This window comes from Dipodomys ordii, unplaced genomic scaffold (genome assembly GCF_000151885.1).
Source record: "Dipodomys ordii isolate 6190 unplaced genomic scaffold, Dord_2.0 Scaffold8, whole genome shotgun sequence".
Classification (NCBI taxonomy): Eukaryota; Metazoa; Chordata; class Mammalia; order Rodentia; family Heteromyidae; genus Dipodomys; species Dipodomys ordii.
The window spans coordinates 17,212,213-17,230,474 of NW_012267224.1; the positions used below are offsets into that span (position 1 = coordinate 17,212,213).

General features: G+C 41.2%; 1 protein-coding gene across 1 annotated transcript in view; it reads left to right on the plus strand.

Moving 5' to 3' along the window:
- Nucleotides 1-446: 446 nt before the first annotated feature.
- The window catches only part of Nwd2 (NACHT and WD repeat domain containing 2), a 125,173-nt gene continuing 107,357 nt past the window's right edge, over nt 447-18,262 (plus strand). Inside the window, exon 1 of the mRNA XM_013009002.1 lies at nt 447-597. Within this exon, the coding sequence (XP_012864456.1) occupies nt 447-597 (151 nt within the window). The remainder of the gene's footprint in view (nt 598-18,262) is intronic.

Genomic DNA, 18,262 nt, shown 5'->3' on the forward strand with positions numbered 1-18,262 from the left:
TCCGCTGAGGCTCCGCTCAGTCCCCGCCGCCCGGAGGGTCTCCCACCCTCTCCACCCCACCCCCGGAGGGCGCGGGCGGGGAGATGGCCGCCGGCTCGGCCACCGGAGCGGGCTCTTCCCGGCGCAAACGGGCGCCGCGCGCGGCTCCCGCCGGGCTGCGGCGCGGATCCCCGGCGAGGAGCGAAGGCGGCCGCCCACCGGGGCCGGAGGCGGCGGCGACAGGGACCCGAGGGGTTCGTATGGCCGCTCCCTGCGCGCGGGTGGTGCGCGCCCCGGAGCTCGCCAGCAGCGCCGCGGGCTCGGAGCGGCTCTGAGCTCCGTCGTCTGCCGACGTCGCCCTAGCGGGTCCCGTGCCCCCTCCTCCCCACCGTCGCGGAGCCCAGACGCGGACAGGATCCCCGGGAGCAGCCGGAGGCGGTGGTGGCGGCTGTTCCTCCCACGGGGCGATGTGGCCGGCCGGCGCGGGCACCAAGCTGCCCTGTCCCCGGGACTCCGCGCTCCGGCGGGCGGCTTTCTCGGGCAACCTCACGGCCCTGCCTTCTCACCTGGTGCCCGCCGGCCGCAGCGTCCGGGTCTTCATCAGTGCCAATCCTGAAGGTAAGCTCTTAGGTGTGGGGTTGTCCGTCCTTCGGTCTGTCCTTCTGTCGGTCCGCGCGGCGGCGGCCGCTGAAGTGTGGGGCTGGCCCGGCGCATCCCCGTGCCTGCTCGCGTCCCCTGCGCTCCCTTCCTGCTGCCCAAAGCTGTGCAGCCCGGGGCGCGTGGGAATTTACCCGAGATCACACTTGGCTTCTTCGCTGGTCGGCTCGCCCTCTGGATTCCAGGACACCCATTCTCTACCCCCAGGTCAACAGGCGACATTCGCGGGCGCCTGTTAGAGACACCCCATTCGGCCTCAACACCACCTCCCCCGCCCCCCTTTTTCTTTTCCTTCTGCACTTTCTTCTCCCAGATTATCCCAGACGCAAATCCGAGTTCCTCTCTTGTCCTGGGTTCCTTTGCTGCTTATTCTGGCTGAGGGTTTTTTTTTGGGGGGGAGGGGGTTGTTTTGTTTTGTTTTGTTTGGGGGGATGTCCTTGAAACTCGCGTCTTGCGGAATAGATTGTAACCTCTGCCTGAAGCGGTTGGAGCAGTCCATTGTAAACTGAAGTCCTCCTGGGCGGCCAGGCGCTCTGGGGTCTTGGGGCAGGCTGGCGCTCAGCCCAGTTCTGGCTCAGCCTGAGCTGATTGATCCCTTCTAGCACTAGGCCTACTCAGCGGTGGTTTAGCCCAAGGCCAAGCACCTGGTAGGTAGGTGCTCAATGAAAACTTGTTGATTTATTTGCAGTCACAAGTCACTGGGACCAAGTGCCCGGGTCAGATTTGTGATGACCATCCCCTTTCCGTTCTCAGCCCTTTATGTGATCATCCATTCCCTGGTGGTGATTGGGAAGAAACTGTCTTTTATTAGGAATGAAAAGAACTGCAGGAGTTCATCTTTCCTAGTGGAATGGGCGGGGGGGAATATTTGAGCACAAGAAGGAGTGTATAGAGGACTCAAGATGTGAGAAATTTCATAATTAACTTTTTCAAAGAGGCTTTGGGTGTAATAAAAAAAAAAAGATGAAAGAAAGTTAACATTCAAATCATTCCTTAGGATCCTGAATTAGAAACTCAGGCCCTGATTGCTTGTGAAAAGAATCCAGAGAGGACCAACAAAAGTTAACTTTCTAGAAAATGATCACTCCCCCAAACATGAAGTTCCAAAGGAAGCTGTCTTGACAAAAGAATGTGAAAAAGAATCAGATAGGCAATGTACTAATACTAGAAGAATTGTGTGCTTCAGAAGAGGATGATCTTCCTTTTTTGAGTTTGCATCTCAGCTCACACAGAGTTTAACTGAGGAGACTTTGAGGAAGAAATGCTACCCTTTTCATAAATCATTCTATCTTGAATATATCATCCAGGATTTCTACCTAAATCTAAATTAAGTAATCATACAACTATGCAGTCTAATTTATGGATTTAAAGAAAGCTGTAAGTGAAATTTACAGTGATTGTAAAAAAAAGAAAAAAACCTGTTTTAGTAAGGTTTTTAAAGTGTTTGAGAGAATTATGTTAGAAAAACGTTTCACTTTTCAATTTTCAGTTTTCTAGAGCTTTGTAAAATGCCATATGAAGTGTTTAAATCTGTGGATACAATGCCAACTAAATCACTGTCTTGTCCCTTGGACAAGCGCTTCTACAATTCTGTGAGAACTCTGTCAATTCATCAGTAGTTAATTAGGTTCTTGCATCACTAGATATGACTGATGCTAAATATATACTGTGAGCTTAATATTGGACTAATGTTCAAAATTGATGTCAATTTTTTCTTAAATGTATCCCTGTCACTCTTCAAACTTTCTAGTTGCTTACAATAACATATGCATGCAGTAAGCCTAGGAAAGCCAACAGGACAGGTATGCTACTCATGCCATTTGGTCTTTGGATTTTCCTGGACAGCATCCATACTGATCTTTAAAAGGCCAGGAATGTGAAGCTTACCTGGGAAGTTTCAAGAGAGGCAGGATCTCAAATGTTCTTCAAATTGAAAAGCCAAATGCTATACTGAAAGAAGGTAGAGCTGGGCATTTTTAATGATCTGAGCATGAAGCCTTAAAATCTTGGCAAAAGCTCTCTCTGAGGCAAGCACTTTCCTGTCACATCTTTCTGGATGCAATTTAGAAAGCAAATGGTTGTGTTTTGGTACGGTCCAAGATTAGATTCTTGGCCAATACTGAAAGACCTCTTCACTGTCAAATGAAGACAAAGGACATTATCTCATGCTTTACTTTACAAGCGGAAATCCAATTTATGTTCTAAATAAAAGCTACTCCGTGTTGAAGCCTCAGAAATATTTTGAGAATCTCACAAGGCACTGGCACAGATTATTGGTTGTAGTTTTTTTTAATAGGTATTACTTTATAAGGCTTGTATGGAATTTCCCCATTTACAGTGAAGGCAATGCATCTCTTCAGAATGGAAAATTAATTTCCTACGTTAGTTGATTCTGTATTTTAATACTGATTTCCATCCAAAACAACTTCTGAGGCTGGTGAACCAAGGGGTGTTCTCCCTATTTTGCAGATGAGAAAATTAAGGCTGTGTCCAGGTAAACTACTTGTCTGAAGTCATAAAGGAGATTGAGATAGCTTAAAACCTGTAGGACATTCAAAACACGTGTCTTGATGGTTTTTGACCTGTTTAGCTGGGCACCTGTCATATCCCTTAAGTAGTGCATTCCCAAGAGATTAAGCAAGAGATTAAGCCAGCTATGGTAGATATGTGCTGTCCAGTACGTGGCTATTGTGTTATGAGTCTGAAGAGCTGGAAGGAAGCATGGCTTCGCTGACCCACTTGCAACCACCGTGCAGCAGCCTTGGGGGTATTCAAGGAAGCCACAGTATGTACTGAACTGTAATCGTCTTGTCCAAAACTATCTATCCAGTCCTATCTACATGGAAAATAGTGGAGAAAAATCCTTGTGAACAAGCAATTACTTTATCCCAGACTTGCTTAAATGGATGGACCTTGGATTTCACCTGGTCCTACAGCCCACCCAACTTAGAACTTCCATCCATGGCGTCTTTATTAAGCCTTAGAAGTCTCCTAGCCATTTAGCCACTGTCTCTCTGCCAGAACAGCACTTATATCTCCTTGGAACAATGATTTCTTTAAAGCATATTTAAAAAATCCTCTACTGTGATTATTCTTAATAGTGCCTGCATATGTAGAGAAGAGAATCCTACATGGTTCTCTCCCTGTTATTAGAGCTTGAGGACCCTGCTCTTGCATTCTTCTATTCAGAACCAATTTAGAGTAAAGTAAGTAAAAATCTGAATGCAAACGAAAGAAAATATGTTGACTTTGCTATTGATAAAAAGTGATACCAGTTCACAATCACATCTGTGGTCCTCTGTGATAAATGTAACATGGAATAATCTCTGCCTCTAACTCCTCATTCTGTTCTTTAGATTTAGAGGGCAAATGCTTATATACAATGTGTATATATTATACATAAATGTATGTATAACATATATGTATACATATATAATATAAATACATTATATATACATATACGTATATATGCAGACTGAGTTAATACTCCTTATCACATACATGTCTATGAGGACACATGACTTCATTGTAGTAAATGTTATAAAGAGCTTTTGGTAGTGACAGAAATGTCTTTATCTGCTATGGCATCAGTCACACATGGCTGGCTACTGAGCATTGACTGGTATGACTAAGCATCTGATTTTGAATCCTATTTAATGGACTTAAATTTAAATAGTACATGCAGCTGCTGGCTATTTTATCAGAAGCAAAGTTCTAAGTGGATAAAGAGTTCAAGTAGCTTCATGTCAGCCAAAGTCTGGTTTGGCTCCCAATGACTCAAGTCACTTAAGATTTGCCATCAGATGAATTAGAGAAAATCTTTAATTCTCAAACTTTGGAGTTGTGAAATTTTAGGTAATTGGCATAGCCCTTTACTGGGGAATACAGTTTAAACTATTCGTGCGAGTTTCTCAAAAAAATGAATCCAGAGTTGGACAGTTACCCTTCCACACAGTGTCATCGGTGAAGATGGCACAAACCACCTGCCCTTCTACTAATGGGCAGACCTGACCCTCAACTCAAAGAAGAAGGGCAGGTTTTCTTGTAATAGATAAAAAGGGACTGGGCTGTTGTGCTTAGATTTTCCTTCCAACTGAAGCCATTGGGTGAATGCACTTCTTTTCCCTAAGGAATAAATAATAGCACTGCTTGTCCAGTAAAGCTGTGTGTGTGTGTGTGTGTGTGTGTGTGTGTGTGTGTGTGTGTGTATGTATGTTTATGGATACCTGAAAGGAGAAAAGAATACCTCAGCATTTTACCTTTGTGCAATCTCCCACCCACTCAGATTTCTGCTGTGGTCATCTTTGAGAGCAGGGCTCTCAGGTTGATGGATGCACATGTTCAGGCCTTTCGTTCCCATGTAGATTTCTTTTGTGAACATGACTTTGCATCTCTCCACATCCTTCTCCGTGTTTCTGCATTCTTGGAAGGGAAACTTTTTCTCCATTTTCATGGAAGCTACAGCAAAGACATGTTGTTGCTCTCATATCTGTCCATAGTCTCACTCAGTGGTTCACGTCAGTGTTCTTTTGGCTTGCTTTTCCAGACAAGAGGAGGAAATGTCTGCACCAGTAAATTCATATGAACCCTATCAGTACTTCCCCATAATTATTCCGACCTTTTGACTATCCTAATCATTTTCATGACTCATGATTTTTGAGAATCTATAAATAATCTGGAAAAATGCATCAGAAAATACACATATGTCTTTATATAAACATATACACACAGTTATTTTGATACCCTAAGAATATTATTTTTCCAGACTTGGGGCTTGAACTCAAGGCCTGGGCACTGTCCCTGAGGCTCTTTGGGCTCAAGAGTAGTACTCTACTACTTGAGCCATAACACCACAGCTGGCTTTTTCTGAGTTATTTATTGGAAATAAGGGTCTCATGGACTTTTTATTTTGTTGGTCATGAGGCTTGAACTCTGGGCCTGGGTACTGTCCCTGAGCTCTTCAGCTCAGGGCTAGTGCTCTACCACTTGAGACCCAGCACCACTTTTGGTTTTCTGGTGGTTAGTTGGAGATAAGAGTCTCATGGACTTTCCTTCCTGAGCTGGCTTTGAACCATGATCCTCAGATTTCAACCTTCTGAGTAGCTAAGACTACAGGTGTGAGCCACTGGCGCCTGGCTTCTTATGGTCTTTTTTGCATGGGCTGGTTTCAAACCATGATCCTCAGATCTTAGACTCTTGAGTAGCTAGAATTACAGGTGTGAGCCACTGTCACTTGGCTAAAATATCTTTTCTTCTTTAAGTCTTGAAGAATATACACAGTAGCTACTTTATGGCAGATGTACAAAGGACATTTTAATAACTGAATAACTTTAATTGTTTTTTTAAATCTTTAAGCAGATATTATTTGGGCAGGAAAAAAGTACTATATATAAGTAATCCTTGGATCTTTCATTCATTATTTTTTATTAGCTTACATTAGTTTCATTAGTTAACAAAGTTGCTGAGCTTGTTTGTTACCCAGCTGGTTAAAACAATACAATAACAGCAGCAACCCATAACGTTATTGAGTAGATTAAATAATCTAATACATGTAAAGTACTTAGAATAATGTTAGTCACATGGTAAATATTAAATATCTGTTATTTTTATCATTGTCTTTATTATTTTCTACTAATATCCAAGTGTATTTATGCCAGAAACACAGTTTATATCAATCACATCAGATAGAACTCAGTAAAACCATTCTAGATCTTACATAGAACAAAGAGCCTCCCAAAGACATTGTAAAAATTAGAAGATCAAAAATCAGGACACCACTAGCCTTCATTTCACATTACCAAAGCTGCCACCCATTGGGCAGGATGCTATAGAAGAAGCAGGATCTGGATATCCGAAAACCTCATTCATGCTAGTGCATCTGTTTAGCAAAATCAGAATTGCACTTGAACCTTTGTAACACACAAGTATAGAGGTTTCAAGGCTTCCAGACACATGCGCCAAATACACATAGACTCCAAGGAAGAAGAAGAAAAGAGTACTGTATACCCAAAACCAAAAATCAGTGTCGAGCCAGAAGAAAAGCAGATACGTGCAACCTTCAACAAATGTTCTAAAAACACCTATAGTGTGTGGAATGTCTTTCTGGTGCTTAGAATTCAGGAATCAACAGAACAGACCAGCCATGGTTTAGCTCTATGCAGTATACAAAGGGCAAAGAGAATTGTGGAATTATGTAAGCCCGTCAGAGGGTCACAGTAAGGAGCTTGTGGAGCTCCCCAAAGGATTGACTACAGTCGGGATGTGGAAACAATTCTACATGACAATCAAATATGAGGAAAAGTGATGATGACAGCTCCACGGGGAATAAAGAGAAATCATTTTTATTCATCAGAGAAGTTTTATGTCTTTGAATAGGAGCAGAACAGAGATCAGTGAAATTGACAATAAAGGTATTACGTGGACAATAGAGGTACACCATGTACAAAGAGATCATGGCTTTAGGGTTTAATCATCATGGATCTTTTAACATGCCTGTTACATCACAGGAAGAACACCATTGAAAAGATGTCTTCAGGTTGTGTTTTATTTCTACTTCAGTTAGGTATTGCCATTTATCAACCCACTCCCAAAACTTAGCGGCTTAAAACAATAATTAGTTGTCATTAGTTTAGTCAAGGCTCAGCTCAGTGGTTCTTCTGTTCCGTGGGATTCTTCATGGAATTACTTTATCTAATGTGTTTGGGTTAAACCTCTGTTTGACTGGGCAGGGAAGTAAAAGATGGTTTCCCTCTTAGGTCTGGGACTTTAGTATTCCTCCTAATGAGTCACTGCCCCCATCCCAAGTCTTCTCCGATCATTTTGAAGTATAGTCCAGGCTTCATCCTATAGCATTTGGCTTCATGAGATAAAAGAAATTGTGGCCTTTAGGCCTGATATGGATATGTCTCATAAACCAGTTTAAATTTAAGCCACAGGAAACTAGGCTCCATTTCTTTGAAGACTGAGGAAAAGCTTAGCACCTTTCATCACCTCCTAAGTTCCTTTCTAACATCTAGATATGATTTATCATTTAAGTTAGATATCTAATTTTAAACAGTGCAAACACGCTTGTAGCAAAATGTCCAATATAAGGCTGAGGATATAGTTCAATGATAGAGCACTCAACTAGTATGTAGAAGGCCTTGAGTTCAGACTCTTAACACTGAAAAAATTAGGAAAACTAATATAAAGAAGAGAAGTATATAGCACAAGAGCTAGTAGCACCAAGAACTATTTACAAATATCAGAATATCTGTGTAAGTTCAGTGCTTAACATGACCTTGGTACAAACATTTCCTCTCTCCAGAAATAAGCTAGTGGATTGATACGCAGCAATAGATAACTGAAAAATAAGAAAGAAATCGTAAGCACCTTATAAAATGGCAAATGTGGAGACTTCTAAGAATAATAGGAAGTGACTGAATGCGATTAACTGAGTATAAGGTGCTTTCTACTTAAAGGCAGGCAGGGCATGTTATATTTATTGAGATACTGAATAAATTCCATCTAGTTGAGAAGTTCTGACAAGAACTGATATGACAACACATATTTCATTGGTTCAATAAGAGAATGTCAAGTAACTGGCTCCACATTCTAAACAGCGCATAGCATCAAATTCAATATGGTTTCAGAAGAGCGGTGATACAAGAGTTCCACATTAAAATTCTTGTCAACACAAAAAAGTTCTTTGAAATCTTTCTATGATGGTTATGCCATTTAAGCAAATGTAAACCTTGTAGGATGACTGGAGACTACACAAGCGCTGAACTGTCACATGAAATCAATGGAGAAGAAAGTGTGGCAATGCTTGCATTAAGACTCCTGTATGGTACATCTTCAAAGCTTTAGTTGTCATCATGACTTTCGTTGAAATCCAATAGCAAATGAAAGTGTGTTGTCTGATATCTAGTTGAGAAAGGAGTTAAGTGAAAGAAAGTTAATAAAAAAGAGGGAAAAACTGCAGCTTTGGCTAAAATTCAAAGGGGTTAAAAATTCCCCCATTCGAATTAAATGCTTCCTTGAACTCTCATTCTAAATCTGAAATATCTCTAAAATTTTGACATATGCACATTCAGAGAGCAAAGCATAGATGACAGATGTCTTATTCCTAGAGTTATTACAGAATTTGAGTCAGAAGCAAACACACAAAATTGAAAGTACATCCTTCACAATGCTTAATACTGTCTATTATATAGTCATTCATATTCTTACCAATGAAATCTATTTCCTTAGATTTTATTCTAAGCTTCAGCTACAATACGGTTTAGATTCCCATAGTGTACCTGCAGATCCCTACTTGTCATGCAATGTTCCAAAGGAAAGAAGAGATACAAACTTTTGTCTTTATTACAGGGAACCTCTTTTCTGCCCAGGGGCATTTTTGACACTTATGTCATCATTCACAGGTAACACAAAATTATCAATACAGGCAGCCTGTTCAGCTAAGGGCAGCTGACAAGAAGTGCATGTGTCAGTCATATATACCAAATGATTTTGTGGGTTTTATGTGGCCTATGGGCCAGCTATTCCTTACCTCCGCTAGATACATGTACCTAAGATGCAGAACAAATTCAGCTGTCCAAAACTATGAACACTGCTTTACATGCAAGCCATGTTTATATTCAAAGGCCCCCTGGAATTGTTGGGGTCCGGTTTTTCTAATGTCCCAGTGCAGCATGAGCTGTTCACATTTAACCAAAGGGAGGTCACCCAGGTAGTCTAGAACTGAGAAATGATCTCCGAGGGGTGGCCAATAGGATAATGATCTTGTGAGAACAAATCCACATCCAGAAAAGACACTTGGTACCAGAAAGTGTAGTAGGATCCATAGGAATACCTATAAAAAGGTAAAGACAGCAAAGTATATTGGCAAAATTTGTTTAATTTTTCTAAATTTGAGAAAAATAACAATCTCATTCAGAAAGCAAGGACCCAAATAGTATAGGTCAAAATTTATTTAAAAGCCTAGAAAATTGATTTAAGAATTATGGGAGAGTAAAGTGCTGGTGGCCTCAACCAGGAGGTTGAGACCTGAGAATCATAGTTCAGAGCCAGCCTGATTAGGAAAGGCCACAAGACTCTTATCTCTAATTAACCACCAGAATAAAGGAAGTGGAGCTGTGGCTCAAATTGATATAGTGATAGCCATTAGCAAAAGAGCTCAGGGATAGTACCCAAGCCCTGAGTTCCCTACAACCACCACCAATAACAATAAAAAAGAATTATGGGAGAAAGAGAATTGCTTGAATATTTCTTTGGCTTTTTCTAAAGTTGTGCATGAAGTGGGTTTTAGACAGATAAAAAAACATGAGTTCCTGGGAGTCTTGTGACCCACTCCCATTCAGATGTAGGATAGGGGTAGAGAAATTTGATAGCATAAAGCATGTAGTAAAAGAAATAGGATACCAGTCCCTAAATGTAAGGGAAAGCTTAAGTGAGGTTCTAAGTACAAATCTTCTGTCAGTCAAAACCAGAACTGCTACCTGAGTAACATGATCTGAGACTCAAAGAACTGGGTACACTGTTGTGATTAGGTTCAGGGAGTTAGAACAGTTTCCGTTATCCGTAATGGGGAGTGTCAAGTATGTCAGCAAGGGGGCACAGGCTGGGCAGCAGGAAGCTGCCATGAAGAATAAGGAATTCAGAGCAATATGTAAAAGATGAGGAATTATTCATTGTCATAGTTGAAGAACTTATGTTCCAGAGAAAGGGAATGGTCCATGTCTTGAAAATTGGGTGAGGTTCATTTGTAAATGGACAGTAACTGCTTGGCAGGCTTTGTAGTGGCAGACGTGGACCCATATTCAGCCTTAGTGGAAAAGAGAGCAGTGATAGATTGCTAATGTCTGCTGTAGAATGAGGAATGGCATACATCCTTGTGAAGCATGGTGTGTTTGCTGTGGGGGGAAAAGGAATAAAGCAATAGAAGCAGCAAAGGTGGAGAAGGCTTTGGCTTGATTTCATTTGGCCAAAACAGAGCTAACAGACAGAGGGGTTGGAGGAGAGAAATAACTGCTAAGAAAATCTCTTGCTCAAGTTCTTGCTCAAATGACAAAACTGGTAGAATCACAGCTTCACAAAGAGAGAAAAAAATTGTTCAAACTGTTAAATAGACTGGAAATCTGCTTGCACCAAGTAAAACCTCATGCCAGTTTTGTTGCTAAGCAAACACAAGATTAGCAAAAGATCATACCAAGTTGATGATATTCTAGAAAACCCTAATTAAAATAGAATTGAGAAGCTACTGAGGCTACTGAATAATAAGGAAAAGACAGAAAATTAGACATAAAGTTAAGACACAAAAATCTAAATGCTATGTTAGAAAGAAAGGGAAACCTGCTTTAAAAAAACAATGAAAACAATGCTTATCACCTTTTCAATAAAAATAATGAAAAAAGACATGCAAGTAGCAACTTGTTAATCTCAAATTCTGTTTTCATAACTTGGTATAATCCATCATTATAGTCCATTTTCTTTTGCTATAATACAATAGCTGAAGCTGGATACATTGTTTTAAAAAAGGGGGAAGCATGGTATCAGATTCTGCTTGGCTGTATTGAGTGCCTATTTCTACATCACACATGACAGCTAGAATCACAGCAGGAACTTCTTCGAGACAGAGATTCCATGGATAGAAAAGAATCCAGGGAGGTTCAGAAGCAATCTGCTCTCACAGGAACTAACTGAAGCCTAATAAAAACTATGTTAATCTTTTCCAAGAGTGATGCCTCGAATGACCCAATTAACTCCTGCCCAGGCCCTACCTCGTAACGATTCCATTACTTCCAATACACTGGAGACCAGGTTTCCGTCTCATGAGACTTGAGGAGCACACTCAAACCATATCCAAGCATAGTAGCTTTATGCAGAAGCAACTTCAATAACATCACAGGATGAAGGAAAATGAGGGGGGTGGGGAATTCAGACACTTTCTCTTTTGAAAAGCCACCAGTTGAAGTATTCAAAATCACGGAAGATGAGAACATTCTTTAAGGATTTTCACAACTGAAGGAAATTACATCTGTAAAGAAAAATCTAGAAATGAGAGTTCTGCAACTGGGCCTTCCAAGTTTTGGCTACTCTCTCCATTAGAAGGCAGAACACATCACTTCTTTTGATTCTGGGTTCTGTCACGGTTTTGGCCAATAGAATACAGAAGTGGTCCAGCACTAGTATGGGGCCCAAGCATTCAGAAACCCTCCACTTCCTTTATTGTCATTGGAAATAATTGTTGTTAGGATCCAGCCACCATTTGGAGAGAGACTCCTACGGAGCCACCATTTTGTCCACGAAGAGCGTGAGCTATCTCAGAAGTAAATCCGCCAAACTCACACCTAAGCTAGCTCAGCTAGCTGATGCTGCATGCAGCAGAAACTAGCATCCTACCAAACACTGCCCACTCATTGCACATCCCAAGAGACAAGTGTGGTCAAAGTAATAAAATCAGCAAAGTAGGACAAAAGCATTATGCTATGTACTGGCTATTGATTAAAAATAAGGGTGGGGCTAAGATTGTGATTGCTATAAACTTTGACAAAATATTTAGTCTCTACCTTCATTTCTGTTCTGAAAATTAAGGATAATGGTAACAAACTTGCAAAGTCAGTGTGGAAAAGATGTGATATTATATATAGCATGCAAAGCAATGCTATGAAGATAGCATAGACTCTAAAAGCAATGCTTTGAAGATAGCAAAGACTCTAAAATTAGAAGATGAAGTGCATTAAAAACCCTACAGATAGTAATAAGGAATAAGACTACAGAGAATGAGATTTACTTGGATAACTTTTTTATAATAGCTTTTATAACAACTTTTTTATAATGCAATGAGTTGTTTTATTCCCAAACTCTGCTCCATGGATAATCATGTATCCTTTTAGCTACAGTGGGTTACTTTAAAACATCTTATTTTAAGAAGATTAGTTTAAGGAATAAATATAAGTTCAGCCCAAGGTATAAGGTATAAAGGTAAGAACTTACATCTCTAACAAAACAGAAACTACTAACATGTTGGCAATATATATATATATATATATAGCAAAAAATCCAACTCTCTTTGAATGAGAGATAGCATGCAGAGTTCAAAAAAAGATATTCAAAGAGAATAAAAAGTTTAAAAAGACATTCAAGAGAATAAAACTTAATGATTTTGCTTTTTAACGTAAGATGTGCTAAACTCTTATGCTAAAAGTCATGATTTTTTTACACCTAAAGACTCTCTTTCATGTTGCCTTACGTTTTCATAAAGGTTCCTATTCCATTTTTCTGACTTTGGTTAATCTTTTAGACTTTCGTGTATAGTGTTCTCACCCCAGATATTACCGAGTTTCACATTTCATGAAGAAAGGACCAGGCCTGATTAAAAAAAAAAAAGTGGGTAGCTATTGTGTGAGCTGAATTTTACATACATTTTATGTAAATGGATCTTTCTTACCAAAGGCCTGTCATGGCTATTGTCAGCCCATGATCCACTGTAAAAGGAGCATAGATGCTTCTGTGCATGTGTATGTTTGGGGTACAGCAGGACAAGAAAAAGTTGGGTCCCTTCACGGTGGTAAGGTGAGAACGGAAAGTCTTTGGTTGGTAGTTTCTTCATTGATTTCACCTTGCAAATTTGAGCATAGCATTGGTTGAGAGAGAACAGCATGGTACCCAGATTTTGAAATGTAAATTGTTTCAAAGTTTGAAGCTTCTTGTAAAGGACTAGAAGTTGTCATAGCCCAACCCTTCTAGGAGGCAGAGTGCAGAATGCCAAGAATCAACATGCTATGAGCCATTCTCCTGTATATACTCAGAAAGATTATCTGAAGAAAAAGAAATGTAAGTTTTGCTAAATATATTGGTTCTGTATGTGAGAGGGTGATCTAAGGAGCCTTCTGCTTTAGGCATTTTACTGTTACCTGGAGATGGAGCCTTGTGAGATTTTCTTCCCAGGCTAACCTCGAACTGAGATCTTGCAGGTCTGAGATCCTCTGGGCCTCAGCCTCCTGAGTAGCTAGGATGACAGGGGTGAGTCACCAATACCTGGCTCAAACGCATTCATTCTTTTACTAAGATGTTTTGGTAATGTTTGAAACTCATTGTTGGACCATTATGTTTATTGCGCAATCTTTTGTTTGTCCTTACATTTTCCTTTTAGGGAACATGAGTGTATCTAAACTGTGTCCATGGCAGAAAAAGACTTCAGTCTTCAGATGTCATGAGGAAGACAGAAGCAGAGCCCTGCTCTGGGGCAGCTGTGAGTTCAGCCACTGGCCCCTCTGAATACCCTGAACATCCCAAACCAGTGTGGATGTCCTCAATGCCAGAGCCTGCACGCAAAGTCTTCCAGGACACGAGTTTCTCTTGATACCAGAGCAGCTTTAATCACAGCCCCAGAGTTCTCGATTCAGTGTTTCTGTACTCTGTGTCAGGAAGCAGGTTCTAGAACTTGAGTCTCCCATCTTTCTGTCCATCCAGAACAAAACCAATCTGTAACACATATCTTAGGAAGTTCTGAAGATTAAATTCTCGTTTCATATACACGAAGTCTACAGAAAACCAAAGTTCCGTCCTTTGCATAAACTCTTCCAACTGTGTAAGACTTAGATTGACTTGAAAGCCAGTATTACTTAGTCACATTATAATTAATATTTAACACACAAAATAGTGGTTGGATTTTAAGAAACCTATAGAGAAGGTAAAGGGAGGTAAAAGATGAAGGGGACTTTCCAAACATTCTGCTACCAGAGTCAACTCTAGCTCACAGACATCATGGCCCCAAAATACCCTTTAAGTCTGTGTGGTTCCTCTCTCCCTTTGTCCCAAGCTAATTAAGCCACTTGTGGTTTAAATATGCAATGTCATCAAAGGTGCATTAATGAATACTTGGTGGTGATATTTAGGAAGGTTCTGGAAGAGTTAGGAGGTGGGATCTACCTACAGGAAGTAGGTCACTGACATATGTCTTTGAAATATAACATCCCCGAGTCCCTCCTTTCTCTCTCTCTGCTACCTGGTGAGCAGCTTTGCTCTGTTCCCCACTTTGGCTCCCATGATGCTTTGCCTCACCTCAGGCCTCAGCAGTAGACCCAGCTGACCACAGATGGAAACCTCCAGCCCTGAGAACCAACGGAAGCCTTTCCTCCAACTATGTTCTCTTAGATGCTTGTCACAGGTACAAAAGGTCAGTTACGAAGGGGCCTCACACCCAGAAGACAGGTGGGTCCCAAGGGATAATGGCAGAGCCCCTGCCTTAGAGTCCATACTTACAAAGGCCAGAGCTCTCAGCCAGCCGCGTTCCATGCTTACAGCTCTCATGTTCTGGTGAAGACACAGAGGGGAAGGAAGAGTGAGTGGAAGGCCAAGGATGCCTTTGTATCACCCAGGGAAGCAAGGACTAAGAGATTAGTGTCTGTGAAATTTGACAGTAGCTGTGAGATCTGAAATCCCTACACATTTCTCTAAATAAATAAAAATAAAATTTAAAAAAGGATTGCTAGTATTATCAACTAGCAACATGACAACATTGAGCCTGATGAGGAGCTTTGCCAGGCTCGATCAGTTTTATGGAAAGTTTTGTGATCAGGCTTGGCCGTTTAGAAGTTGGAAAGATTGGAGCATTTGTTTTCTTTTTTCTTATTAATGAGTTTTTTTTTAATTGTGAAAATACCGTACAGAGGGGTTACAATTACATGGGCAAGGTAATGAGTACATTTCTTAGCAAGCATTGTTGCCTCCTCCTTTGTTTCCCCTTACCATCCCAGAGTATTTATTTTCCAAAGAGTTTTCCCCTTGGTTTCTAATAGTAAGTGGACATATTGTATCATATTCTTTTCACAAAGTAGTAACAGGGCATAAAATTAATGCCTTGCATTGCCTGATTGGATGCTAGCTCTAAAATCATAAACACTCTCTGACCTTCTTTTTGTTCATCTGCACAGTGAGGCAGTTTAAAAACAGGATCTCTGGAGACTCTTTCAACTGCAATATTACATTACTCGGTTTCTCTGAAAATCCCCAGCCATGCCATTTTTGTTTTCTTTTCATGGAGAGGAAATAATAGGGTCCATCTCATTTTTGTAATTATTTATAACACCTCTACTCCATTGTCTGAAAAACAATAATGGACGTCAAGCACAGTAGTACATGCCTGGAATCCTAGCACTTTGGAGACTGAGGCAGGAGAATAATAAGTTTGAGATTGCCCTGGACTACACTATAAGACCCTGTCAAAGAAAGGAGGGAAAGAGGGAAGAGAGAGAAAGAAGAGAGAGAGGAGAGAGGAAGGAGAGAAGAGAAGAAAAGAGGAAAGAAAGGAAGGAGGAAAGGGGGAAAAAAGAAAACCAGTAGTCACACTGCCCATCCTCTCTGCCTTTGATTATGCTGATAATGAATGGGAAAATATTGTACAAACTTACCAGTTAATGGTGAGTACAAGGTTAGTGAGAAACATCACCAAGATGTAGAGACATCTTCAAAAATGTTCCCCAGTAAAACTAGAAATCTAAATAATATTTTTTAAGACATAAACCAGGTACTGGTGGCTCATACCTGTAATCCTAGTTACTCAAAAGGCTGAGTCCTGACGGTTGAGATTGTAGCCAACCAAAGAGGAAAAGTCCGAGAGACCCTTATCTCAAAATAATCGGCAAAATGCCAGTAGTAGAGGTATGGCTTAAGTCGTAGACTAGCAGCCTTAAGCAGAAAATCCAAGTGAGAGTGAAAGGTCAAGTTCCAGTATTGGTATGTGTGTGTGCGCGTACGCAAACACACACACACACACACACACACACACACACACAGAGGTACAGAATACTTCAGCCTTACAAAGGAGACTTTCAGTCAGATAAACAGTATTTGGAGTTTGGAGTAAAGCTGAGTATGAACTCCTGGGTGGAAGGAACTGAGTGTATGAGTTGGGTAATGGCACCATTGTGGCTGAAAGTACATATTCCCCACAGACTTGAGACTAATAAGAGGTCAAATGTTCTGACCCTGAGGCTTTAAACCAGAGAGTTCGAGACCTTATCTAGTGGTATTTTCTTAGTTGTCTTAATTTTACCAGCCCTTGGTTTCCTTATCTATAACTTTGACAATATCATGGGGTGCTTATGACACTTAAATAACTGAAGACTTGTGAACCTTTAGCACGTGCTTGGCACAGTGAGCTTTCACAAGGATTCTACTCCATTGTTAAGTAACTCCATTATCACCAGCTCAGCTAGTGAGGTGACAGCAAACATCTTTGTTGCTCACTCAAGGCAGAATGTGACATGATGATACAGTTCAGAAACATTGATATTCTGTTTGCTTATATTGTGACAGTGTTTGCTTCCAACTGTCAGTCAAGCTTGACATCTTAAGAGGCCCATATAGTAAACAAAGATGTTTACTATACACATCTTTAAGTGCTCTTGTAAAATTACCATTAGAAGTTAGGTCAGAAATGACAGGAATAAGCACTTCCTTTCTTCCCTTCTGCCTCCCTCTCTTCCTTCATTTCTTTCTCCCTTCCTTCCCTTTTATTAATGAGAGAAGATCTCAATGTTTGGCCTAGGCTGCCTTTGAACACACAGTCCTTCTACCTCATCCTCTGTGTGCTTGGAGTACAGGTATGCAGCACCACACCCAGAATAGACAGGTTTTCTTTACATGAGATTTCATTTTGAATCAGAAATTTGCAAGTCATCTAACCAATGTTTATTGAAGTTTTTTATGTATGTAAGATGTGGAGACTATGCCCCCCTCAGCTGTCCAAAACCCTAGTAATTGGATATTTAGAAGTAACACAAAGTGACATTCCCAAACCTTAAGAATAAGAAGTATTAGCTAGAGGCTAATGCTCTCTCCTGTAATCCTAGCTACTTAGGAGACTGAGATCTGAGGATCATGAATCAAAGTCAGCCAGGGCAGGAAAGTCCATGAGACTCTTAACTTTAATGACCAAAGAGCTAGAGGTGGACCTGCAGCTCAAGTGGTAGAGTACTAGCCTTGAGCACAAAAGCTCAGGGACAGTGCCCAAGCCCTGAGTTCAAGCCTCAGGACAGGTAGCAGGCACACTCACACACATGTGCTCACACACATACACACACACAGCACACACACAGTTTCACCACAGAGAGCCAACATCTGATCCCTGTGCCCCACAGACACTCTCCCCTGTGGCAGTAGGTGCAGAGGTGCAGTCAATATAGGTTCCCTAGTGTTAGATAAATGGCACTGGTGGTCTAGGGAGATGCCCTTGACAAGTCCTCTCAAACTGTCTAGGAAAGCTCTTGAAAATTTTTCTGAGAGGAGAAAGGAAGGCGGCAGCTGCCTGAGCAAGGACCCCGCACTGCTATGTCCAGCTCAGAGAGGTCAGTGGCCTTCTCTATGGGGTGGAGAGGGAGCAACATCAAAGTCCCTGGTGGAGGTCCCCCGGCACCATGCAGCTCAGCAGCATCAGCTGTGCTGTGACCCCATCAGGGATAACAGGTCCAGCTACAAGGACAGCTCTTCTTCTTCTTCTTCGTCTTCGTCTTCGTCTTCGTCTTCGTCTTCGTCTTCTTCGTCTTCGTCTTCGTCTCCGTCTTCTTCGTCTCCGTCTTCTTCGTCTCCGTCTTCTTCGTCTCCGTCTTCTTCGTCTCCGTCTTCTTCGTCTCCGTCT